We start from the raw sequence: 27,730 nt of genomic DNA on the forward strand, positions 1-27,730 counted from the left end.
TGTTGGTGCCCAGAAAGAATTGGGTTGTCCTCTTGAACTTCTTTTTAAGCAGGAAATGATGGTAGCTAAGAAGGATGTCCATGTGTCCAAACATCAGAAGTTAGCAGACAAGGATGAGCTGAGTCTTCTTGTCAAAAAGGGCATCCAGTTCTTCAGCCTCAAGGCTAGATGAAAGAACAGTTTGCCTGGGGACACTTCCACTGCTTCCTTATAAACAAAACAGGATCTCTGAGATTACCTCCACCTGCCACCGGAGATCCTCCCTGACACCCTGCGCATCAACCCTCCTGAGATTGCCAGACTCCTCTCAAAGGTCCAAAGGTGAGGGACCTGCAAGATTCATAAGACGGAAGCCTACAGAGACCTGTGTGGAGCACTGTGCCCTGATACTGAAAAGGAAGCTGAGTCTGGGACTGGTTTAGCAACGGATTCCAGTTCAGAGGTAGATGTGTGTAGTGGGTAGCTGTTCCAGCTTTGACCTGGAAGTACTATCCCTAGTGAGGCTTCTGGTAACTGCCCCGCCTTCCTATGACCCACCCCTGGGGCAGGGCTGAGACAGGAGCCCTTAAGAAATGAGATCCAGACGTGCTGGCCCTCTTGATTCCTCCTGATCCCAGATGCTGGATGGCAGACCGAGTCAGAGTTCTCCAGAGAACCCCACTGGACTGTACCTCACCTCTCCTGGATCCTGTAACCAACCCCTTTACTGGCTATAAGTTACCCCAAAATTAAACCTCCTTTTTAACTATGTGGAGTTGCCTTGTTAATTCCCCACATTAGGTGTGGTCATAGATATGGGCATGTATGTGGTCCAGCCACCTCAACAAAGTTGGAGGAGATTGTCTCATGTTGAATAAACTTAAAGCTAGTAGAAGAAAAAAAGACACCAAAAACAATTGTGAATTCAGTACTAAATATTGTAAGTTTGCAATGCCTACTAGATAACTGAGGCTGGTTGGAGACCATGAGGAGTGCATTTGCAGGTGAGACACTGATTATGAGAGCAGGTGAAAATGATACAGGACAGAAAGGAGCAAGGGGATGACAGAATCTCTGCAAAGGGCTCGGACTGCATACACCCCACCCTCATTCTCTTGCTTGATGAAACACTGAATGCTGTCAGATCCCCAGGGGGTCCTTATGCTATGTATGCCCTGGCCCTCACCCTTCTAGCTTGATGAAGCGTTGGGTGATTTGTGCCAATCACTGATCCTCACTTGATCTTGGGGATGCCTGAGATTGTGATCATGGATCACATTTGTTTTTTTATTTTTTATTTTTTTTCTCTCTGTCACAGCCATGGGAAATAAGGCTTCCTTCTGAGTCCCACTCCTCCTCTGAGAAATGGCCCAAATATCGCTTAGATAACAATAAAAAATGGCCACCTAATGGCTCCTTGGACCCCAATATTTTACAGGAATTATCTAACTTCTGCCAGCAAACAGGCAAATAGAAAGAGTTGCCTTGTATCCAAGCATTTTTTTTTTCACCTAAGCTCCAAATCCTGCCTTCCTGATTCCTCTCTCCTGCCCACATGTTCCTAGCTATGCAACCTGAACCTGAGGAATCTCTGACTACCGCTCTGGACCCTGCCAATGAACCTCCACCTATCCAACCTCCCACTCCCACTCCCACTCCTAGGGCCCCTTCAGCTCCTCCTCTAGCCTTCTCCTCTCCAATATCAGGCTGCTCCAACTGCCCAACTCTGGCTCCCACCTTCACTTCCTCCTGTCACTCACTCTCGAACTGCCCTGAGGATCACAGATGAGTTTAGGAGCAGGCAAAGACACACGCAGATGAGGGTCATCAAACTAATGCTGCCCATCCACCCGGGACCAAGGTGGTTTCCGATAATTCAAGATAAGAAAGAAAATCCGCCAGGCGTGGTGGCGCACGCCTTTAATCCCAGCACTCGGGAGGCAGAGCCAGGCGGATCTCTGTGAGTTCGAGGCCAGCCTGGGCTACCAAGTGAGCTCCAGGAAAGGCGCAAAGCTACACAGAGAAACCCTGTCTCGAAAAAACCAAAAAAAAAAAAAAAAAAAAAAAAAAACAAGAAAGAAAATCCATCTCATTTTTTAAATGGCTTACAAAGGCTCTCTTACAATATACTAGCCTAGATCCTGAGAGCTCAGAGGGCAGACAGCTCCTTAGAACCCACTTTGTGTTGCAGCTTCCCCAACATCAGTGCTAAAATTAAGTGTCTGAAGAGAGGGACGCTGACCCCACAGTCAGAAGTCTTAGCTGTTGCATATAAGGTGTGCCATGGGAGAGATGAGAAAGCCCATAAATGGAACTGCCAAATGCTGGCACACGCTATCAGACCAGCAGCCCAAAGCCTCCAGGTCCCTCTTTTAAATGTGGTAGAGAAGGCCACTGGGCTCGTACGTGCCCTGCCCCACACAGGCCACCATCTGGGCCTTACCCAAAGTGCCACCAAGAGGGACACTGGTCAGCTGACTGCCCCTGTGCACCTCATGGCATGGGGACATCAAAGACCATCCTCCAGCCGATTTCCTAGGCTTGGCCATGGGTGAGGATTGAAGGTGCCATCTCCCACAGGGAATCTAGGGTAGCCATTACAGTATCGGGGTGATCCATTTCCTTCCTTTTGGACACTGTGGTTGCTTACTCAATCCTGAGGGAGTTCTGGGTCCTACCTCTCCTCATTTCCCTATTGTCGGGGTAGGGGGACAACCTTACCTACCTTATCAGATCCCACCACTTAGTTGTATTTTCAGGGGTACCCCTCTCACCCACACATTTTTAGTTGTGCCAACCCACCCTGTGCCCCTAATGGGAAGAGATTTTCTAGCTAAGGTAGGAGCTTTGATTTCATTTGCTCCCCCATTTGCCTCACTCCAGACTTGTCAGCAGCTCCTCTCCTCATCCTCCTAGCCACTCAGCCTACTAGCTCTGGCATTTCCTTTCCCTTGCCAGCCTCTCAGGTGGACCCCAAAGTCTGGGACACCCAGAACCTTTCTATTGCTGGGCACCATCCCCTTATTACTATCCAGTTACTACTCAGCTAATTGTTACAGTACCACCATAGAGCCAGAGACCAAGGACCATCAAGTATACCCTGGCGGTAAGGAACAGTAACAGTCCAGAGGTATTTACACCCCCAGACTCAAAAGAGTCTGGATTCTGCAAAAAACAGACTTTAATAAGACAATCTATTGCTGTTAAATGCCCTCAGCATTGATCACCTGTGTCTCCTGGATGCTAAACTACTAAAGAAAACAGGTGCTGTGGGGAGGTTTGTCTCAGATAAGGCTTATCTCAGATGAAAATTAAAAGCATGTTCCAGGTCTCTCCCTCTCTCTCTCTCTCTCTCTCTCTCTCTCTCTCTCTCTCTCTCTCTCTCTCTCACACACACACACACACACACACACACACACACACACACACTAATGAATAAAATTCTAATAGCAGAGTACTAAACATTATAACATCATGGCTACCAGCTCAAGATTTTAAATCCCTGTAGCTGCTTCTTAATATGTTTAAAAATTCTCCTGAGCTCCAGAACTAGCTTGAATCCACCTGTTCTTGTCAGCTTCACTCCAGATAAGTATAATTCAAACTTTCCTGGTCCCAGGACCCCCATTCCTCACCCTGGGACCCCCCCCCCCGTAAAATTTTTTCTAAACTTCCTCTTCTGCCTCACTAGCACCTTGTCAGACCCAAACAGCCACAGAGCCCTAAGCAGCAGAAGGTGATAGATGATTCCCAAAGCAGCAGCGGACAATCCACTACCTCAGTACATTCGGCTATCCCAAAAGCTCCTTTCCCTACCTCCAAAAGTTAACCAACACCCACCAAGTCAGCTGGAAGCAGTTCCAGGAGACATGGCACCCCATTCCCATTCACCTACCATTTTTATAATAAACAAAGAGTCTGGAATGATAGAATTCCTAGCCACTCCCCCATGACCATGCACATACTGGCAAGATGCTTAGTCATCCCAGGGCCTTATGTCCTACGTAATCCATGCGCTGCATGATCACATAATTTGCGTGCAGCGTGATCACATAATTTGTGTGCAGCGTGATCACGTAATCTATGCACATGCGTGACATAGCTACATAAGCCCGTATGCTCATGTGTGAGGGAATCTATAAAAGCAGGTCCCACATACTCCTCCCCGCTTCTTCCTGCACGATCCTTCCCATAGGCCTAAGCATCCCTTCTGTTCACTTCCCTTAATAAACTCTTATAGTGGGCTTTGTTGTACCTCTTGGCTTTTCTCGCACGGTAAACAGTGCCACTTAATAAATAACATTGGTGCCGAGACAAAACAGGACCTCCCAGTGCTCCACATCTGGGACCCTGTACCCAGGTTCACTCTATCTACAGCTGCCCACTTTTCCATTTGCCCGGCCACCAGACTGCTTCGCACAACACTGGCTGCTTTGCTTGATGAGTTTTCCCTTTCCAACCAGCATAAACAGACTTCAACCTCTAGCCATTTCCCACTGTGGTCTGAGATATTTTCATTGTCAGACCCCTGGGGGGTCCTCGGGAGAGGTTTCCAGAGTATATGGTTGCCATCTACTCACAGCCTAGGAAAAAGACATGTGGGTACAAGACAAGCAGGTGAGTAGACAGTGTTAGGAACTAGTACAAAGTCTCCTCCACAAGCTTCTATGTTCCTAGTGAAAAGGTACAGAAAGTCTTTTAAAAAATACATGAGTCGTTTTACTCTTACTCTCTCATGTAAAAATGTCTGTAGGCTTCCCCTCAACATGAGAAAAAGATCCTTATATTTTATTGTAGACTAGAAGACCCATAAGACCTTGCCCCACCTTCCCTCTCCACTACCCAAGACTACTAAGTCCCAAGGATGGTACAGGCACATAGCAAACTCTAGCAAGCCCTGAATTCTTTGACATACTTATCTGTCTAACTGGAAACCTCTGTCTTTTCCCTCCCACATCTGATTGGTTCTTATACAATGTATAGTCCCAAGAGGCTCTCTAAATCTTTCTTAAACAGCCATCTGAAATTCGCTCCCCAACCCCAGAGCAGTAGTTCTCAACCTTCCTAATGCTGCCACCCTTTAATACAGTTCCCCGTGTTATGGTGACCCCCAACCATTACATTATTTCATTGGGACTTCACAACTGTGATTTTGCTGCTACTATGAATTGTAATATAAATATTTTTGGAGATACAGGGTTGGCAAAGGAGTCACGACCCAGAAGTTGAGAATCTTGGCAGAGGCTTTAATCTTTCAAGGAAGATGATTTCTCACCTGAGCAGCAGAGGTGAAGGAGATGAAGTGGAAACATCTAAAGATTGTGTCTGGTGGAAGAAGGCATTCTGGGAAATCTGGGAAGCCTTCCTTGGAGGATCAACCTAAGAAAGGTTCTGACTTTGAGAAAGAAGAAAAAGATCTGGGTGCTTTGGAAGAGGGTGTTGACGAAGAAAAGACTCCAGTGATTGATAAACATGGAAAGAAAAGACCTTCTGCAAGAATAATTGGAGATACAGGAGGCAAAGTATAGAATATGCTGGGGAGGGGGGAGCTGGCATTAACAAAGCTCTTCTTGCCAAGAGAAAAAGAACAGACATGTATACAAGCGCTTCCTTCAAAGACAGTAATCAGAAAACTGAGCAAATTTGGAAGACACTAGAAGAGCAAACACAGAAGCTTAACAATGACTATTCTCAGCAGTTCGTGAGTGTGCTGCAGCAGTGGGACCTGGGTATGCAGAAATGTGAGGAGCAGGAAGAAAAACTAGCTGATCTCATTCAACAAGAGTTTTCAGCAGCCAACAACTGTTCAGAACCAAAGACTGAAAGTGATCAGACAGCTTACATGAGCAGTTCATAGGGTTTGGAGTATGTGGAGAAGAATAATGATAATCTATTTACTGGCTGTCTTAGTTAGGGTTTTCATTGCTGTGAAGAGACACCATGACCATGGCAACTCTTATAAAGAAAACATTTAATTGAGGGTGGTTCGCTTACAGTTTCAGAGGTTCAGTCCATTATGATCATGAAGGCAGCGTGCAGGCAGACATGGTGCTGGAGCTGAGAGCGCTACATCTTACAGGCAACAGGAAGTCAACTGACTGTCACACTCAGTGAAGCTTAAGAAAAGGACCTCAAAGCCTGGTCCCCCACAGTAACACACTTCCTCAAACAAGACCACACCTACTCCAACAAGTCCACATCTTCTAATAGTGCCACTTCTTTTGGGGGCCATTTTCAAGCCACCACACTGGCACACAAAGTGAACTTTAAAAACAAATGGCTATGTTATATTAAAAAAATAAAATAAATAAAAACTTTAAAAGGTTAAATGAAAACTGTAAATTCTATTTTAAAATTGCAAAAATATAGATTAATGCAAGCCCTGGATGTTTTCTTTAATGAATTTTTTCTGAGAAAGAGTTTCTCTGTGTACCTCTGGCTGTCCCAGAACTTACTTTGTAGACCAACCTTGCCTCGAAATCACAGAGACCTGCCTGCCTCTGCCTCCCAAGCACAAATATTAAAAGTGTGTGCCACCACCACCTGGTAAGGTATTCTTTTGTTGGTTGGTTGTTTGGTTGGCTGGTTTGGATTTGGGTTTTGGTTTTTCTGAGACAGGGTTTCTCTGTGTAGCCATGACTGTCCTGGAATTTGCCCTATAGACCAGGCTGGGCTATTTTACTATTTAGTATGTACTTCCTGCCTCTTCCACAAGAATGCATTTCATGAGAAGCTCGAACACTTACTAGCTTCTCTTGTTCTCTCTCTCTAGCTTTATTTTTGTACTCTGTACCCTGGGAGAACAGGTATTTGTAGCTGGAGCTGATCTCCAGTCCCACCGGGGGCCACTCAGACCCAAGTAAACACACAGAGACTTATATTACTTATAAACTGTATGGCCATGGCAAGTTTCTTGCTATCTAGTTCTTATATCTTAAATTAATCCATTTCTATTAATCTATCCCTTGCCACATAGCTCGTGACTTACCGGTATCTTTACATGTTGCTTCTTCTGGCGGCAGCTGGCAGCATCTCCTGACTCAGCCTTCCACTTCCCACAATTCTCCTTGTCTGTTTATCTCACCTATACTTCCTGCCTGGCTACTGGCCAATCAGCATTTTATTTATCAACCAATCAGAGCAACACATTCACAGCATACAGAACATCCCACAGCAGATATTTGTGCTCATTACTACCTCTCCTAAGAGAATAATAGCCCTAAGACCACATGTACTAGGTCTAGTCTAGTCTAGTCATTCTTGTGTTTTCTAAGCCTAGAAAAATATCCAACACAAAGTAGTTTCTCAATGGATATCTTTTTTTTTCCACTGCTAGTGATTAAACATAATGAGGCAGAATCCTTGGCCCCAGCCCCCTTTTTATTTTTTACTTTGAGACTGACTAAACTGCCCTTGAGGCCTTGAACTCAGTCCACAACCCAGACAGGTTTTGAATGTGGCCATTGTTATTCCCAGATTGCAGGGACCTCCAAAAGACTACCACAGAGACCAAATCCTATATGTAAGAGTGAAGAGCCTTTATTTTCAAGCTCCAAGCTTGGTCTCTCTGTCTGTCTGACACAGTGGTAAGAGCAGAGAGCCCTTAAGCTCAGGCACAGGGGGTTTTTATCATAGCAGAGGTTGGGGTGAGGGGATTTCTAGGATTCAGAACTCTGATTGGCTGACATTTGTCTAGGTGTATCTATAAAACAGAAATAGGTGTGTGCTAGACTCAGGGACATCTGGCCATCTTATCTAACCTTATCTAATGGTTGAAATGTTTGGGATGTCAGGTACTTCCCCTTAGATATAGGCCCTCCCTTCGTGGGGTCAGCTTATTACTTTTCCTGGGTCTGTTTCATGCCAGTAAGCCTGTCACAGAAGCTGCGTCTGGGCCTCCAAGCCTGTCATGGCAGTTGTGTGGTCAAGCTGTTTGGGAACCCCATAGCCATCCTGCTGCCTCAGATTGCTGAGTAGCTGGGGTTACAGGCCTATAACATCAGGCAACATCTTTTTCATTAGTGTATATTAATTGTACAAGACAATTCGTTTTGTTATGACATTTTTATACCTGCATATTATATCCTTTTATCAAATTCGACTCCTCTTACCTTCTCAGCCCCCCTCTTTTTCCCCTCTAATGAATAATGTTAGGAATTATATGCAGCAGGACCCCCAGATGCAGTGGTGGGCTGGCAGGTGGCCCAGTCCATGTGGGCATGGCAGCAGGGTGGCGGGTAGAGATACATAACCCAGATGCTGCATCTGCATGGAAATGATTTATTATAATAGAGAGATGAAGAGGCACAAAGACAGAAAGAGAGAGCCAGACAGGGGGGAGAAAGAGAGGAGAAAAGAGAGGGATAGAGGTGGTGAGGGGTTCGAGAGGTTCGCACCTAGTGGGAGGAAAATGGAAGAGAGAGAGAAGAGAGAGGAATGGGTGGAGTTTTCCCTTAAGAATAGGCTTTTATGTCAGGGCATAAGGTGGCACCAAAGGGTGGGATCAGAATATTAACATTTCTCCATTTTCAATTATATAAAAAGGAGGTGAGTTATGGGAGCCAGTAGTGAAACAAGGGTGCTGAATTCTCAAGGCTACTTCAAGCTGATGAGGGCGAAGTGGGGAGGGGGAACCCAGGAGTCACACACGGCAAGGGGCATGAGTGAAGAAGCATCCAGTTAGCTGTCATTGTGGAGATCTCATATGTCTGTTTCTTGAGTGAGCAGAGGGGGCAGGTTACAGCAGTGAACTGAGGAGTGTGTTCTTCAGGATTGTAGGAGCCATCACATCCGCCATTTCTCTGGAGGTGGGGGTGCATCCATCTCAGTTGGTGTCCTTGGTTGGGGTTGGCCTATCTGGAGAGCCCCTTGGCCCATGCATGGGAGGAAAACTGCAAAATATTCTCGAAAGTGGATGAGATTAAAATGGGCTCTGGAGACTGTTAATTTTTATCAGACCAGATTTTTTGATGCAGTAGAACTTTCCCCAGGGACCTTAGGTATCTGTAAGACAGCTGGAATAGATTTATATCATAGCAAAAAGGGTTGAAAATCCATATAAATTTAAGAGTCTTAAGAACTGTTTGTAGTTAATGTTCTATCGGTTTATCAAAGCTGCATTTATAAGTATTAAAACTTTGAACCTCTGGAGTTATATCTGAAATCGGTCTATCCTGTACCATGAAGTCTGGGAATCAGGCATTATAGCTGAAGTTTTTTTCTGGTCTTGCCCAGCGCTACAGACTCTGCAGCCATTTATAATCACTCAGAAGCTTATATTAATTAAAACTGCTCAGCCATTAGTTCAGGCCTACCACTGACTAGCTCTTACATTTAAACTCAGCCCATTTCTGTTGATCTATATGTTGTCATGTGTTCGGTCACTTTAACTGTGTGCCGGTACATGCTGCTCCCTCAATGGCAGGCTAGCGTCTACTGACTCAGCCTTCTGTTCCCAGAATTCTCCTTGTCTGTTTACCCTGCCTATACTTCCTGCCTGGCTACTGGCCAATCAACTTTTTGTTTATCAACCAATCAGAGCAACACATTCACAGCATATAGAACACCCCACAGCAAGGCATAGCTTTATATGGAAACTTATTAATGGACTGTCAGTAATCTTGGGATTGGGGCTGTCAAATTGATACACTTTAGTCATTAAACATTGTCAGACCTGAGAAGAATAAATTTACAAAGTGAGACAGCTACCTGGGCAGCAATCCCAAGTCTCTCTGTGGTCGTTGGACTCTTGTACAGAAGCCCAAAAGACAGCACTTGTTCAGATAAGAGGCCCAGAAGATCTGACAGATTTTTTTCTGTGGAGTAGAAATTTGGGGAGACTGTCCCACCTTGACTTTGCAGTATGGGGCAATCGGTCCTCCATTGTTACACCTATTCACAGTCTGGACAGGATCCCAACATGTCACTGCATGGCGGGCCTTGCCATAAGTTTTCAGGTGAAGGTTCTGTGGCCATCCATCTTCTTGGAGAAGTTACAAGATGCTGCTGCCAGGAGCTAACATGTCTCCTTGCCACAAAAAAGCTTTTATATTAAATGCCATATTCTCAGATCTCTACAGGTGTTTGAGGACTGGGGGAACAAAATCTGCTAGATGTATTTATAATTTTGAGAGCATAAATCTGGATATACAGGTTTCCCAGTTAGTTACAGCTAAATGAAGTTAGCAGGGGCAAGGGGGCTAACTTTCTTAAGTCTGAATAGACCTTGAGTGAGGAGAGACATTCTATAAGCTGTTGGCAGTGGCATCTGAATCTATTACCATTTTTCAGGCCCTGTAGCTGTAGTTCTGATCTTTGAGAACAGCCAGATTATCTAGGGGACCCCCAGATACAGTGGTGGGCTGGTGGGAGGCCAAGTCTATGTGGCCATGGCAGCAGGGTGGCGGGTGGAGATACACAACCCAGAAAATGCATCTGTGTGGAAATGTTTTATTATAATAGAAGTGAAGAGGCAGAAAGACAGAAAGAGGAAGGGGGAAGAAAAAGAGAGAGGGGAGAGAGAGGGTTTGAGAGGTGCACACCTCATACCTTGTGAGAGGAAAGCAGAAGAGGAGAGAGAGAAAATGGGCAGAGTTTTCCCTTAAGAATAGGCTTTTATATCAGAACATAGAGTGGCACCAAAAGACAGGATCAGAATATTAACATCCCTTGATGGACAGCTCTGATAAATGAGATAACCCAAGGGCACGGAGCATATAATGGAACATAATCAATCTTCAGTAAATACTGCCTGCTATATAACGATAGCAAAACCAGTATGACAACAATCGTAAGCACGGCTGTGACAGTTCAATACTTCTGCCCTCAAAATCCCTTCCTCACTTCTGAGCCTGTAAGTACATAACCCTTCTTCCCCTTCCTAGGCTCATTCCCTGCAGCTGAATATATGTCCTATTTGTCTGCTCGTTTAAAAAATTAAAACAGGGCTGAGAAGATGGCTCAGTGAGTGAGGCCACTTGCTGGCAACCCTGACCACCTGGATCGGATCCCTGGAATCCCAGGGCAGAAGGAGAGAACTGACTTCCCCAGGTTATCCTTGGTTGCCTCCCTGAGGTTGAAGTCCTTGTTGCTGAACACAACACATACTTGAGACTTGTCAGGACTTGGAAACCCGAGCTGGTTCTGACCTGGAAACCCCTTCCCTGAGGTCTAGCGTTATCATTTTGGGAGTCTCTTAGACTACCCAGACCAACAACATGAAATGAGGTTTCCCATGCCGAGTCCTGTGGGTTTTGTCCAATAGTCTATGGTTCTAGTGCGGATCTTTGTCCGCTTCCCACAAAATGCTTCCCGTTTTCAGCGATTCTCTTCCCTAAGTCACAGTCAAGGGAAATGAAAGTTCAAGAAAGAAAACGGAAAACGCTTCAGTGCGGTTCCCGAACGAATACAAAAAAAAAAAAAAAAAAAAAAAAAGAAAGAAAAAAAATCTTCCTTTCCTGACAGGACAATGAGTTCCAAGTCTTCCCATTGGAGGCTTCAAAACAAAACAGAAGTTGGTTTGGTTTATTTTTTTTAAAGATTAGAATTCTTTTGTCCTGCAAACTGCCAGCTCTCTGAGGGTGGGGTAGGGAGAGGCTGGTGTTCGGTGGCTTCTGACCGACCATCTATTACAGGACCACTCTCCAGCAAGGTCGATCTCAATTCCGTGATCCCTGATCCTCCCCCGCCTAGTCTGGCTCTGTGGACCCGCCTCCCGCCCCGCCCCCGCCCCGCCCCCCCCCCCCCCCCCCCCCCCCGCCTCCCGCCCCCCCTTGCCCTCCCCCCCGCACCGCGCGGCACGTGGACTGACCCGTGACGTCATGACGCGCCGCGGCCCAATCAGCTGCGACGTCCAGGACATTTTAAACTTGAAGGCGGGGCGGGTCCTGGAGCTTGGTGGGCGCCATTGGGCTTCTGCGTTTTCCTGGGCTGCAGCGGGCGGGATGGCGGAGGAGGCGGCGGTGGCGGTGTGCGTGCGGGTGCGGCCGCTCAACAGCAGGTAGGCGGCGGGCCGGGCGGCGGGGGGCGGCTGCCTGCGGCGGGCGGCCGCGCTGCCCTCCCGGCTGGGGACCTGCAACCCGGCCCGCGCTGCCCCGGGTCACACTGACGCCCCCCCGGAGCAGGACTCCTCCCTGTTTGCAGCCCAAGACAAGTTCAGACTGTGGCTCTGCAGCCGGCGACACTGCGATCGTCGTCTGAGGGACGAGGGCAGAAAATGTGCAGTAGTGGAGGAGGGTCAGAAATGCTAGAAAGAAACGGCAGGAAGTGGGAGATGCAGTCTCCTGGGTTTGCTAGCTTCTGGCGTTCGACTAGAGATGCTAAAGCTTTTGGTGTTCGCCAAATAGGTATTGAACGGGTTGAGATTCTCAAAATTGAGAGTTTCTTGTACTTCAGAAGTTCCTTCCCTAGTTTGGGCAACGTTGTCTCCTAGCTAGCTTTAGCTGTCAACTTAACAGCCCAACTTTATCTGAGGGAGTTTCAACTGGAGGGTTACCTCGATGAGATTGGCCTGTGGGCATGTCCTTGTGGCGTGTTTTCTTGGTAACTAGTTGATACAGGAGGGCTCAGGCCAATGTGGGTAGTACCATCCTTATTCATGGACTCCAAGGCTGTATAAGAAAGCTAACTGAGCAGTAGCCAGAGACAGCAAGACAGTAAACAGTGTTCTTCCATTCTCCCTCTGCTCCTGCTCGAGACCCTGCCCCAACTTCCTTCAGTGCTGGAAGTGTAAGCTGGAATAAACCTTTTCCTCTCCAAGTTGCTTTTGATAAGACTATTTTATCACCTGGCAGTGGTGGCAGCACGCCTTTAATTCCAGCACTTGGGAGGCAGAGGCAGGGGATCTCTGTGAGTTCGAGGCCAGCCTGGGCTACAGAGTGAGTTCCAGGACAGACTTCAAAGCTATACAGAGAAACCCTGTCTCAAAAAAAAAAAAAAAAAAAAAAAAAAAAAAAAAAAAAAAAAAACACACACACACAAAGAGGATTTTATCACAGCAATAAGCAAACTAGAACAGACAGCATTTGTACCGACGTAAGCCATTACATATACACTGTGAAAAGTGAATGTGGAGAACGTTGGAAGAGACAGACGTTGGGCCTTCAGAGGTGACAGATTGGGGCACCTGGTATCAGGAAAATCCAGACACTTTCCATGAATGAAAGGATAGGTGGTTACTTGATGGATGGGTCACAGAGATTCGATTGATTGATGTTGATTGATGTCGTGCTTGGTGTGTATAGGAATTTAGAGGAAAATGGCATTGAGAGAGAGTGGTGCCTGTGGTAGCTCGTGGCTTCAGTCCCAGCCCTCTGGAGACAGAGGCAGGGTATCCGAGTTGTAGACCAGTCTGGGCTACGTAGTGAGTTCCAGGCCAACCAGGGCTGCATAGTGAGACACTGTCTCCAGAGAGAAAGAGAAAGAGAGATTAGTGACATGATCCAGGTGATTTATGGCATGTTAAGTTTTCCAGAAGTTTCCAAAGGTTTTTTTGTTTGTTTTCTTGAGACAGGGTTTCTGTGGAACATCAATGCCTGTCCTGGATCTCACTCTGTAGACCAGGCTGGCCTTGAACTCACAGAGATCCGCCTGCCTCTACCTTCCAAGTGCTGGGATTAAAGGTGTAGCCACCACCACCCAGAGGGTTTTTGTTTTTTTCTTTTTTAAGGATTTCAGACAGGCAGTAGAACCCCCCATGCAGTCAAAGATAACCATGACTATAGCTCAGCATAAAATCATAATGTACGGAAACTATAAAAACTTCATTTTGCAAGAGGTTTTGTTGTTGTTGCTATTCTTTGTCTTGTTTTGTTTTTCTTTTATAGCATTCTGTTGTAAGGTTCTCAGGGATGAACTTTATAGATGACGGCATCATATCACATGTGAAAAGTCAGACACCCCTAGAAATGAAGGTGGAGACTTCCCACAGAGCTACCCCTGGTCTGGCTCCAGAGTGCCCCTAGTCTGCTCCATCTAGCCTTGACCCACCTTTCTCTTGTTTCTCTTGTTACCTTCTGTGTGAATCTTGCCTGTGCAGACTTGGTTGAGGAACAATCCGAAAGGAAAACCATGATATTCCTTAACTGAGAATCTGCATTTGACATTGTCCCTTTGGGAAGCTTAGGTGAGAGGTGTTGGGGACAGCGATTAACTTGCTGAAAGGTGTAATTTGGAGAACAACAAAAGAGCCCTTTGCTACAGCTGGAAAAGGCTAGATCATCCTTGGGGTGCCTCTGTGTCTTGATTCCATGGACCCGTGTGAACCTACACCCACACCTGATATACAACGTCATAAGCAGGCTGGACAGTGGTAGTGCACACCTTTGATCCCAGCACTCTGGAGGCAGAGGCAGGCAGATCTCTGATTTTTGAGGCCAGCCTGGTCTACAGAGCGAGTTCCGGAACAGGCTCTAAAGCTACACAGAGAAACCCTGTCTCAAAAAACCAAAAAGAAAGAAAGAAACATAATCAGAGTAGCACTTGGTACTGCTCTCCTCGCATTCTGGTATTGGAGTGAGGGGCTTCACTGGGGAATTGATGGGAAGCAGATCACTAAGCTTCATTTCAGAGAGCTGAGTCCTGACCCTCCCAAGGTAGACTTTTTGTTCTTGCCGACTTCTAGAGTAGTCTTCAGAATGAGAAATGTTTTAGATGATCCCTCCTGTGCTGTGCCTCTGTGATCACTCACACTGTTCTGAAGTGTGGTTTTCCATTCTTCCAGAGAAGAAGAACTTGGAGAAGCCGCCCATGTGTACTGGAAGACCGACAACAATGCTATTTATCAGACTGATGGGGGGAAGTCCTTCAGTTTTGGTAAGTTTAATCAAAGGTATCGAATGCTGGGTGCAGTAGCCTCTATTCCCTGCACTCTGAAGGCGGGAGGATAAGGAGTTCGAGGCCAACCTGAACTACAAAGTAAGTGCAGTGAACAGAGCCATTGTCCTAGACCCTACGCTGTCATCCCATTGTTAACTAAAATGACAACATTTTGATTAGAGAAGTATAGGAAATAAAATGATTTCTAGTAAAGAGCAATTTTATAATAGAGTTTTTAAAGATAAAACTGTATATTTAAGAGGTTATAAAACCAAGATTACAGGTCCCAAAGAGTTCAGACTCTGGTATTTTAGGCTTTGGTGGCCTGTGGTGATATGTTGTGTGCTCCAATAAAGCTTGCCTGGGGATCAGAGGACAGAGCCAGCCACTAAATTAGACATAGAGGTCAGGAGTGGTGGCATACACTTTTAATTCAAGGCCACACTGGGCTACATGAGAGAAATATAGAACCAGGCAGTGGTGATACACACCTTCTCCCAGGAAGTAATATGGCAGGACACAGAAAGGTATATAAGGTGTGAGGAAACAGGAACTCTCTCTTGAGGCTGAGGATTCCGTAGAGGTAAGCTAGTAGCTGGCTGTTCTGCTTCTCTCATCTTTCTTCAGCTTTCACCCTGATATCTGGCTCTGGGTTTTTTATTATAAGACCTTGTAAGACTCATGTTACAGTGGCCCTATACACATATAGAAGATTGGAACTCATCAACTGCTTGAGGTTGATGGTATTAAAATACAAATGTCTACCAACTCCCCTTCACCTGAAATCCTGACTTCAACAGCCTCTCTGTGGTGCTTGATTTTCCCGTTCCTTCTGCCTAAGGGACAACTGACAACTGTTAGAAGCACAATGATTGCTGAGCTTCTTGTTGCCAACACATTTCCCTGGTTTAGAATTCTGTTCCCTGTGAACTTTTTCACCATGGAAAGTGTCACTTTTTTTTTTTTTTTTTTTTAGTTCTCTAACAAAAGCCAAGATTCAGATCCTAGAATGGCAAATTTATCAGTACAAATGTCTAAAATGTCTAAATTTAGAAGACAGACGACTGTTTCATGTAACATTTTTTGTTCAGTGCTTTCTAGGTTTAGCTTGAGCAAGGCTTTTAACAAAATACATTATAAAACAAAATTTCTCAAATTAATAACTGCTCACATTTCCTGAGTACTAATATGTTTGCAGTAATTCTGTAGAGATGGTAGTGTGCCTGTCTTGTAAATTAGAGGCCAGGACCCAACATGGAGAGGATCTATCAGGATTGTACCTAACAGACTCTAGACCCATCTGATCCGCTGTGCCCTGCCGCCTTTGAAAGTCCATAGTTGACGTGTGTGTTTTCCTGAGATCAGAGCATTTTCCCTTTGAGAAGGGTGTTTTCTGAAAGAATAAAAATGAAATGACGTCCTAGGTATGTCACCATTTTAGATCCTGACACTTTGTTTCTTTGGGTATTTACTGACTCTTTGAAAATGCAGTTGATGTGTTTGATTGAATTTCTGTGTTGTTCTTTTTAGATCGTGTCTTTCATAGTAATGAAACCACTAAGAATGTGTATGAAGAAATCGCAGTACCAATCATCAATTCTGCTATACAAGGCTACAATGGTTTGTATTCACTTCGTGTCACAGAAACATCTTCAGTGTCTGTTCCATTAAGTATTGATAATTTTATTCACTATAAGTTTGGGTTTTCGCATTGATTTATTTATCTATTTATTTTGCTTGTTTTTACAGGCACTATATTTGCTTACGGGCAAACTGCATCGGGAAAAACACATACTATGATGGGTTCCGAAGACTGTTTGGGAGTTATACCCAGAGCCATTCATGACATTTTCCAGAGGATTAAGAAGGTAACGACTTCTCACGCTTCCTAGCACACGTAGAAAAGGTAGTGGTAACTGAGTGGCATCGGTGTTTTCCTCTTGAAACAGTGAAAGAGAAAGAGATTCACACTCATTTCCTGGGAAAAGAAGAAAAGCATAGCATCGATTCACACACTTCATAGAACTTGAAGTTCTTGGATTAATTTTCCCGTTGAGTCCCGGAACAGTATTATTCCCAACCACAAGTAGACTAAATGAAGCAGTAGGAGATCCTGTCAGAGCAATTAGTTCCATGTTAGCTTTGTTTAGTTTCTAATGATGCTTAAGGAGCAATAAAAAGTAGCCGTGGGTAGACGAGAAGGAAGGCAGCGGGCAGTGTATACCAGCTGATCATTGGTTTAGGTTGGTTTGAAATGAGCATTTGCGTGAAAGTAAAAGCATCTATTGTCAGGGCTTTCTTTTGAGCCTAGACAATTCATTATTTCTGAAATAGTGCTTCTGTGTTTTTTAATCAGCATACAGCCGCAGATTCTGTGGGCTTCACAGATAACTTTTCTTGGGGTCTTTACTCAGTGTGTGAATGTATGATGGTAGTTCATAAATGAGAACTTTCTGATGCTTCACACATTTTGTTTTTCTCCAAGTTTCCTGAGAGAGAATTTCTCCTACGGGTGTCTTACATGGAGATCTACAATGAAACCATTACAGACTTACTCTGTAATGCTCAAAAAATGAAGCCTTTGATAATTCGGGAAGACACCAACGTGAGTAAAAGAACTAGATGACGTCACTGGTCAGCCCAAGAATGAGCCTATCAGCGGTCAGTCAGGGAGGGAGGTGGCATTCAGGGGGCCCTCTGAGCACTGCTGAACTGTTTGCTACAGGGAGAGAAGTCATTGCCCTCACTTGTGAACCTCACTCAAGTGGATCCAGTTTGGATTCAGTAGCCACATAGATGTCCCTGATTAAGTAGAGTCACCAAACTAAAAATCATGTTGGAAACAGCACTGGTACCAGTATGGGGGATGATAGGGATGTAGGGGGATAAGAAAAGGTTATATGTATGAAATGACAAGAGTATGAGTTTATTTAAAACTAAGGGCATAAAATATATTTGATACAGAAAGTTTATACTTTAAAATAGTTCTGTTCCAGTTGCCTGTTCTAAGTATATGAAAGTTCACTGAGTTGTACATATTTTGGGTCTGGATAATTTTGGTGTGTAGTGTTTTTATATTTGCGAGATTTTTTAAAATAATGAAGTTTATAAAATAAAAAATTATCTGTGTTCAGTATACACAGTAAATTGTGAATAAGTTGCTTTTTTCTACAGAATAATTGTTCTTTTTTTTCTAAACTTTCTCAAATTCTATAGTAGATTATAACTTTGAAAGCAGACTTTGTTTCTCTAATCTTTTCACAATTAAACTGTTTTCAGAGGAATGTCTATGTTGCCGATCTTACAGAAGAAGTGGTTTACACCGCAGAAATGGCCTTGAAGTGGATCACAACCGGCGAGAGTAAGGCTGCTGCACTTTTAATGCACATCAGAACTCCCCGTCATAGTCGTTACTGAGCTAAACTAAGACAGGCTCCTAGTAGACTTGTCACAGTGAGCTAACGTGAAGCCTGACGTCTGTCCTGGGCTTAAATTAGTACACAGTTGACTTATAACTCATTTTTACAGAGAACCGGCATTATGGAATAACCAAAATGAACCAGAGAAGCAGTCGCTCCCACACGATTTTCAGGATGGTAGGTAATTTCGTTTCTTCCTACATTTGGACCTTCCAAAGAAGAATTTACTCATTTTGACAAGTTGCCTTTTCTGTATAGATTTTGGAAAGCAGAGAAAACGGTGAATCTTCTAATTGTGACGGGTCTATCAAGGTGTCGCATTTAGTGAGTATTTTTAAACCATAACTTTCCATACGGGCCCAAGAAGACGCCTATTGGGTGACTGCTTGAATAAGAACTGTTTACTAAGTAGGAACAAAGCGTCAGTAGTTGGCAGCATAAGTGATCGTCGGAGTAGCCTCGGGTACTAGCTGAGATGTTAGTGCAAGGGTTAGCCTCAGGTACTAGCTGAGATGTTAGTGTGAGGGTTAGCCTCGGGTACCAGCTGAGATGTTAGTGTAAGGGTTAGTGCATCTTTGTTCCTGTGTGGGATGCCTGCAGAACTGCAGGAGCTGAGTCTTTCTAACACCAACAAAGCCTCTTGCCTGAGAGATGAATCTTGGAATTTGGATGCATTTTTTGTTTGTATTCTTTCTAGTCCTAGCCAGTGTGTCTTAGATGTATATGATAAAACAAAAACAAAACACCACCACCAAAAAACTAGGTAGAATGGTTAAAATAAAATAGGATACTCACTTTTTTCCCGTGTTACTTACGGAATAAAAGAGAGGCCAGTGCTTTCAAAAGTGCTGCAGTGCAGTATGGTGTGTACATGGCCAGCCTACAAAAATTAGTGCTGTGTGTGTGAATAAGTCTCACCTCTAAAAGTTTGAATGCAGTTACAGACGCATTCATTCTAGATGTGCGAGAAGGGTGAAGGTGGCAAAGCTCCACTGAGAAGACCGTGTCAGTCTTGGTTCTTGAATACAGAGTAAGGTGGGGCTAAAACGTTAGAAATAAGGAGAAAGCAGCAGAGGCCGGGTTGCAAAGATCACATTCTCCTTGGCGAAGTTCTGGACTTTGTGTAGGACATACCTCAACAGCATGGAGTATATGTAGAGAGAAGAGAGAGAAGGAACAAGGCGTGGAGTCCAGTGTGCCTCAGAGGAAAAAAGGAGAGGCCCAAACAGTAGCTAGGAGACAAGGATTCAAGGGGATATTCCAATACGTCATGTCTTTAAACTATTTCTTCACCAAGTTAGAGTTTATTCTTTCTAGTTACACCGCCTAAACACGTTTTCATCTGTCTTACAGAATTTGGTTGATCTTGCGGGCAGTGAACGAGCCGCTCAAACAGGAGCTGAAGGTAATGAGAACTTGGTAACGTCTGACCATTTATGTTAAAGTGTTGAGGACGGAATGACTTCCAGATGAAAGTCACTACTATAAAAATCAAACTGAATTCCTTTGACCTACTATGGCACCAACTGAAAAACTCAGGTTTACAGTTGATTGACAGGGCTGTGTAGCTGGGCAGCCCGGGATGTACTATGAAAACCATCTAAGCTATCTTAATTAGTTAGAAATTAACAAAGGTGGTGGGAGGCATCTGTCCTTCTAGTACTAATGTCCTGGTTCTGTGCTTTGCCACTTACCTTGACACCGTATTTCAGAAAGCTTTCCCTCCATTAAAAACACAATGACTGTGACTAGTGCTGAGAAGAGAAAGAACAGTAATCAAAGTCATTCCAAGAAGACTTCCTAACATCTGAACTGCAGAGCTCTCATAGGGAGGATTGCAACAAGAGGCCAGATTTATCTGGATAGTTCTCATTTTTCATGACAAGATTGACCATTTGATTTTTCCCATTCTCCTTATAAAAGTGAAAAAAAAAGCTGTCATAAGCAAAAAAAAAAAAAACCCAGTTTGACTATTTTAGTGGACAAAAAAGACTAGACCGATAAAATGTGCTCTCTAGGAAGATATTCAAAGGTTGCATAAAACTAAAGTTCTTAAAACTCAGAGGTTGGGGTTTGGGGATTTAGCTCAGTGGTAGAGTGCTTGCCTAGCAAGCTCAAGGCCCTGGGTTCGGTCCTCAGCTTCGGAAAACAAACAAACAAACAAAAAAAAACCTCATAAGTTGTAAAGACTTAATGAAAAAGCACACTCAAATGTGAAGATTCAAAATTATAAAGATGTCATGTATATGTATAGTCTAGATTTAAAACATTCCTAGTAAAGTCAAAAGTTTATTTTTGCATTTAAACTGGATGCAATGATTTACCATGTGTATGGAAAATTGAAAACAGACAAGACTGTCTGAGAAGGACGGTGAGTGGAAATTCAGCCCCACAGGCTAGTACAACCTGAGCTACCATAATTAAACTTGTGTACTACAAGCTGGGCAGTGGTGGCGCACGCCTTTAATCCCAGCATTCGGGAGGTAGAGGCAGGCAGATCTCTGAGTTCAAGGCCAGCCTGGTCTGCAGAGCGAGTTCCAGGATAGGATCCAAAAGCTACACAAAGAAAAAAAAGAAAGAAAAAACTTGCATAATACTAAATGAATTATCAGCCTACTTGGACGGAATCAGGAGCTAGAGGTCCCCACCTAAAATCCTCAGGACTCAGGAGGCTGAGCTGGGGGACTATAAATTAAAGGCTGGCCTGGGATCCACAGGGAGATCCTGTCAAAGAAAGGAAGGGAATGAGTGTTAAAAATCAGTCCACAGTGGGAAAGACTGTCTACTGCACAAAGTCTAGAACCTGAAGAGAAAGACTGGTAGCCAAGAGAGTCGGATGGAAAGGTATAAATGGGCATTTATAATGCGCTCCTAACAAATGCACTCACTGTAAGAAGAGCTTCTGACTCAGGAATGAGAACGCAGAGGCAGAGCTCACCCCACAGCCTAACTGGAGCCACCCAGCAGTTGGTCTGTATACACCACACCAGCGCACCCTCAGGTGTGAGCAAGAGAGACATGCTGCTGCACCACACCAGCGCACCCTCAGGTGTGAGCAAGAGAGACATGCTGCTGCACCACACCAGCGCACCCTCAGGTGTGAGCAGAGAGACATGCTGCTGCACCACACCAGTGTACCCTCAGGAGTGAGCAAGAGAGACATGCTGCTGCACCACACCAGTGTACCCTCAGGTGTGAGCAAGAGAGACATGCTGCTGCACCACACCAGCGCACCCTCAGTGTGTGAGCAAGAGGGACATGCTGCTGCTTAAGCTGATTTGTTGACAGCAATATTTGCTGGTAACTAATGGAGCAGAAATAGCATTGGTTCAAAATTATTTGTCACATTTTTTTTTTTATAGGAGCCGAAGATTGGAAACGTGTGTCTTTCAAAAGGGCAATTAAAGTATGATAAACACACAATGGAATTATATGATATAAAATGAAGAAGGCCAATCTTACCAATAGGAAATTTTTTCTGAAATATATTTTCTTTTTTTTTTTGTTTTTTTTTTGTTTTTGTTTTTCGAGACAGGGTTTCTCTGTGTTACGCCTTTCCTGGAACTCACTTGGTAGCCCAGCCTGGCCTCGAACTCATAGAGATCCGCCTAGCTCTGCCTCCCAAGTGCTGGGATTAAAGGCATGCGCCACCACCGCCCAGTTTTGAAATACATTTTCAAGGGAAAAGGCAAAGTACAAAGTAATATGTAAGCCAGGTGGTGGTGGTGCACACCTTTAATCCCAGCACTCGGGAGACAGAGGCAAACGAATCTCTGAGTTCGAGGCCAGCCTGGTCTACAGAGTGAGTTACAGAACAGCCAGGGCTATACAGAGAGGCCCTGTCAGCAAAACAAAGTAGTGTGTATAGTCTGGATAGAGAGGGAAAAGATGATGACTGTATATGGAGGTGGTTTTTAAGTCTGGAAGAAAAGGCAAAGGAGCAATCCTGGTTCTCTAGTGAGGAACAGGAGCTGTCTGAATAGGGGAAAGTGGGCATGTGCCTTTCCAAGGTTTGCATGTTTCCTTTTAACTTTTTGAATCGTGTAAGCATATTGCATATTAACAGTTTAAAAGTAAAAATTGCTGACATTTGGTTGGAAGTCCATGATCACCTTTATTTAAAGGTTTATAAAAAGATTGAACTGAGAAGTCAGAGGACCTTGGGAAGCAGGCATTTTTCCCCTTAGTCCTGTTTTCTTGATGTTGTTTTCTCTCAGTGGTGACGTTTCTGTTTGACTTCATCTGTAAGCAGACTAGAAAGAGACCTCTTAGTGTTGAAAGTGAGCTCAGGTTGAACCACAGCATGGATTTTAGCATCTGACCCTTTCACGTCTGACTTACAACTTACAGCAAGCACTTTATTTAGTACAGAAGTTAATTTTTACATTTGTTTAACTCAGGTGTGCGACTCAAGGAAGGCTGTAATATAAATCGGAGTTTGTTTATTTTGGGACAAGTGATTAAGAAACTTAGTGATGGACAAGTTGGGTAAGTTTTATTTTATACTTATTTCTTGTGGTTTTTATTATATGGAAAACTATAATGCTTTAGTCATAATCAAGTGTATCGATTTCTTCTGCACTGTTTAAAGATTTTGGGTTTCTGTGAGCTGGCTTTTTAAGCATGTGTGTTTATTTGAGATGTGATAATTGGACATATTTACAGATTTCAGTGCACATGTGGCGTGCAAGGTAGTGGATGTTTCCTCACTTACGAATCTGTGATGTTCCTTTGTACAGTTTAGCATTTTTATCTGCTCTTAATCGTGCGGGAGCCCGAGGTGGTTTAGCCTGCGCCTCCCTTAACTCCCTTCTCCAGGCCCATTCATGGCTGATGCCATGCACACTACCTGGATTAGAGCCTACAGGATTCCCATCCCCGCCTCCAGCATTGTCTGCCAGCTACACTGTGTTGAGATCCTAACCTGAGCTGTTTGCTTAGAGAGCTTTTTCTTACGGTTTTGTTCTATTTTTTTGATTTTGCAAACACAACTGATAGTGAGAGGACAGCTCTTAAGAATCATTTCTCTCCTGTCGCCAGTGGAACCCAGGTCTGATTTTGGTTTTCAGAACATTGCACACGGCCGCTACCCACTGAGCCATCTCACCAGCCTGCAGAGTCTTTTTTCGGTTGTTTGGTTTTTATTAGCATACTTTAAGTATCTATAATAATGTGCTTCATTGTGGGATTTTAATACACATGCCTAATTTATGAGCATAGCTTCTTATACATAGGACTCTAACCTCCTGAGTTTATTTTCTACCTTAAGTAGTTTTGATTAGCAGTTTGATCTGCCTTACACAAACTGTAAGAACTTAGTTTATAAAATGATGACTATTCATTTTTTAAAGGAAAACATTTATAGTACCTTCTCAACCTTTTTCTTTCCACACTTGTTTCCTGAGAAGTGGTTTCATAAATTACCGAGATAGCAAATTAACACGAATTCTTCAGAATTCCTTGGGAGGAAATGCGAAAACACGTATCATCTGCACAATCACTCCAGTATCCCTTGATGAAACCCTGACCACTCTCCAGGTGAGTTTCATTTTCCTCTGACTGCACTGTAGGGAATGACCAACTTGCAGAAAACTTGATCTACCAAAATGACAAGTCATTTTTCTTCCATTGACAAAATACCTGTTGTAAAATTGATGTACAGTCTAGCAATTAAATTAACATTCCTTAATTTAGTTTTCCCAGGCTTTAATATTTGTATTCCACCTCTATAGTTTTGGGCACACCCGATACTTTTAACTGAAATGACTTGATATTTTCTTTAACTCACTTTTTTTCTATTGATACATGGTAACTGGAAGTTTTATGTGAGGTTTGTAAATGAAAAACTAGTGCTACCTGCCACAAATAGTAATCCAAAAATATATATGTGTGTGACCAGACATTTAGTGAATTTCTCCTAACAATTGGCTGCATATAAGCTGCAGACCTACATTTTCTATTTAAGAAGAAAGGAAATGAAAAGGAAAATTGGAAAACAATTAATATAGTAGCTTTCTAGGTGAGGGATCCAGTGCTGTTAATGATCTCTTTAAGATAGTCACATACCATCGCTTAGCTGTTGAGGGGGTGATGGATGTAGCTCTGAGAAGAATGCTTGCAGAGCTTACGCAGACCCTGAGTTTTCCCCACTGGGGGAAAAATGCTTCAAGACTTCACAGTTGGGCATGGTGGCACATGCCTCAAATCCCAGTGTTTAGGAAGCTGAGGCAGATGGACCGGCCTGGGAAACAAAACACTCTCTAAAATGGAAAACAAATTAAGCCAGATGTAATGAGGTATGCCTCTAATTCTAGCTTCTAGGAAGCAGAAACAAGATGGTTCCTCTGAGTTTGAGGCTAGCTTGGTTACCTATCTAGTCTCAGGCCAGTCTGAGCCATGTAACAAGATCCTGTGTAGAAAAGGAAAGAATTGTAGCTGTTGAGTACTGGCTCAAGGTACTGCCGGCCTCACACCGTTTATAAAGTAAATGAGACTTGGCTTCCAACATGATTGCCTGATGGAGTCCTGGGAACTGGAGAGATGGCTCACTGGACAAAGCCCTCTCTTCACCAGTGTGAGGACCAGAGTTCAGATCCCAGCATCCAAACTGGGCAGGCATAGCACCTCTCCTGCAGTCCCTGCACTCAGGAAACAAAGACAAGGGATCCCAGGACAAGCTGCCCGGCTGCACTAGCCAAATCCACGCGCTCCAGGTTCACTAAGGAACCCTGCCTCAGTAAAGAAGGTGGAGCAATCGATGAAGATCTCTAACCCCTGTCCTCCATATGCACACACGTATATGAACACATCACACGCACATCACTCTCCACTCCCCCCAAAAAAAATAGAAAAAGATAAAAGAAGGGCAAATACTTTCAGCCAAAAGTACTGTGGGTTTTTGTTGTTGTTTTTTATTTTATTTTATTTTTAAAAAAAAAAAGTTGATTGCAAGAAACAAGTGTTATTATTGGAATTATTTTAAATATTGAATATCTTATACTTTGATGTTTTGTCCCAGTTTGCTAGCACTGCTAAATACATGAAGAATACTCCCTATGTTAATGAGGTGTCAAATGATGAAGCTCTCTTGAAAAGATACAGAAAAGAAATAGTGGACCTTAAAAAACAACTAGAGGAGGTATGTATGATTTTATTCGGATGACAGACTAACAGCCAATATGGAATGATGGAGATCTGCCTAAGAGACTATAAATTTATGAATATCTGAATTGCTACAACTTAATTTTAAAACAAACAGATTTTTAACTTAAAATAATTCAATTCATAAAAATTCAGTAATTGTGATGGAACTCAGTGGTAGAGTGCTGCCTGGAATGTATAAGGCCCTGGGTCTGTCTTCAGCAACAACAAAAGAAATTTACTATAAACTGAAATACCTTGTTTCTGACTGTTGGAGATGTCGTTAAGTCAATAGGATGATTGCCTGCTGTGTACAAAGCACTTCAGAAAACCAAGCCTGGTGCTGGATGCCTATAATACTAGTTCCTTGGAGTCCAGGAGTTCAGGATCATCCTTTGCTGTGTAGCCATTTCTGGACCAACCTAGACTACATCTGTCTCAAAAAACAAAAACAGAAGGAGGGGGCGTTTCTTGAAATTAGTGGAGTTTCTTGAAATTGAGCTATGTTAAGAGACCATGTATCTTTGTATGTGGATTGTATGGTGACCTAAAGCTACCTTCTGTATTTTCACATTCTCCTGAATGTCCCTCCACTTTGAGGTTAATAGCTAGCCCTCTAAGCATAGAATAATAGTCAGCCTCTTTGTTTTTTATCATCATGTTCCCATATCTTGTAAAAACCTTTCATTTTAGTGATTTTTTAAAATGAGTTAAAATGTCAAATGAAATAAAATATCAAGAACATCTCTACTGTTACAGTCACTTTTCATATTTCAGCTTCCATGACTTCCCTACCTATTCATATCTTCATAGACAATTAATAGAATTAACAACACTATCCTAACATGATATATAGTATCCTAATGAGAAGAAATGCATGTATTTTATCTCTTAAGTTTAAGTAACTATTGGTTATGATAGCTACATGTTGGGTTTCTGCATATAGACAATATCTTACTTTAATAAAATTAAAGTTCTCATAGATTGCATGCAAATGTAATTTTCTGTTGTTGAAGCTACTTCCAAGGACTCAGTTTTGCTACGTTTACAGTTAACATAACCCAATATTTCTTAGGTAAATACAAAGACTCGGGCACAGGAAATGGAAAAGGATCAACTGGCCCAGCTCCTGGATGAAAAAGACTTGCTTCAGAAAGTGCAGGATGAGAAAATCCAGAACCTGAAGCGGATGCTGGTGACGTCGTCTTCTATTGCATTGCAGCAGGAGCTGAAGGTAGGTTTGCAAGATGGCAGAAAACAGAATAGACCTTTCTGTGTGCTTAAGATTAATATTTTTTTATCCTTTGATACGGAATCTTTAAGAGATCTAGAGCATTCTGTGTGTTTGCCATTTATCATCTCTACCTAAAAAGTGAGTTATAATTAACCTCTTCCCCAGTTCTCATGTGAAGAGATACTTGTAGATGTAACCAACCGACCTTATTAAATAAGAAACACAGAACCAATGTAAAGAAGAAAGCTAAGAAGTCAGAGCTCAGAGCTAAAACCTTACCCTTCCTCCTGCGGTGGTCCTACCTCTCCGAAAAAGAGCTACTTCCTGTGTGTTTGTCTTTATATAGTCTTTTTGTTCTGCTTTCTCATTGGTTATAAACCCAAACACATGACTGCCTCGTCACTGCCTGTTTGTACAGCCTCCAGGTCTTCTATGGTATTGAGATTAAAGGCATGTGTCTCTAATGCTGGCTGTATCCTTGAACACACAGAGATCTACCTAGCTCTGTCTACCAAGTGCTGGGATTAAAGGCGTGTGCCACCACCACCACCACCACCACCACCACCACCACCACCACCACACTCTTGTTAGGGCTCTAATAGCTCTGACCCCTGGGCAACTTTATTTTTTAACATACAATTAAAATCACATTTCAGTACAAATAAAATACCACTATAGATACTAATTCAAAAAGTCTAGGGTGTTGGTAAAGACTATCTGAACTATGATTCTTAGTGAAGTCTAATGAAATTTATAAGATGATTAGGAACTAAGATCACTAGGGTTTATGAAAGTATCTTCTACTTAATTAATAGTAATGTTAACTCAGGAAAACCTATTGACATTATAAATCAGTGTAGGGATCAAAATCCTGCCTTCCAGCAGGTGTCCTTTTTGTTTTTCCTGGAATAGGTTTCTGTTTGTCCAGTAGACATGCTGGAGTATTTTGGTTAGGGTATCCTTCAAAGCCAGACCAACTGAACTCTAATCTCAGTTCCATCAGTTACTAACTATTGAAGGATAGTTACCTGAAGGATAGCTTGATGTCCAGTCTCATGAATGTGTGTAACAGTCCTTTCCATGCAGAAAATCCTAATGTGAGTCTTCGGTGTAATTACCAGTAGGCTATTGTGTAAGTCACTAG

At 43.4% G+C, this 27,730-nt stretch overlaps 1 protein-coding gene and 1 pseudogene across 1 annotated transcript in view; both read left to right on the top strand.

Annotated features, from left to right (window-relative positions):
* Nucleotides 1–964: 964 nt before the first annotated feature.
* On the top strand, nucleotides 965–7,956 carry LOC114683445 (annotated as a pseudogene).
* Nucleotides 7,957–11,862: 3,906 nt separating this feature from the next.
* The window catches only part of Cenpe (centromere protein E), a 62,185-nt gene continuing 46,317 nt past the window's right edge, over nucleotides 11,863–27,730 (top strand). Inside the window, 13 exon segments of the mRNA XM_028857287.2 lie at nucleotides 11,863–11,977; nucleotides 14,699–14,790; nucleotides 16,324–16,413; nucleotides 16,543–16,661; nucleotides 17,279–17,398; nucleotides 18,073–18,154; nucleotides 18,322–18,389; nucleotides 18,471–18,536; nucleotides 19,566–19,617; nucleotides 22,613–22,700; nucleotides 23,621–23,750; nucleotides 25,231–25,350; nucleotides 26,428–26,586. Coding sequence (XP_028713120.1) covers nucleotides 11,922–11,977; nucleotides 14,699–14,790; nucleotides 16,324–16,413; nucleotides 16,543–16,661; nucleotides 17,279–17,398; nucleotides 18,073–18,154; nucleotides 18,322–18,389; nucleotides 18,471–18,536; nucleotides 19,566–19,617; nucleotides 22,613–22,700; nucleotides 23,621–23,750; nucleotides 25,231–25,350; nucleotides 26,428–26,586 — 1,242 coding nt within the window. The 5' untranslated portion in view covers nucleotides 11,863–11,921.

Source organism: Peromyscus leucopus, chromosome 6 (assembly GCF_004664715.2).
Source record: "Peromyscus leucopus breed LL Stock chromosome 6, UCI_PerLeu_2.1, whole genome shotgun sequence".
Classification (NCBI taxonomy): domain Eukaryota; kingdom Metazoa; phylum Chordata; class Mammalia; order Rodentia; family Cricetidae; genus Peromyscus; species Peromyscus leucopus.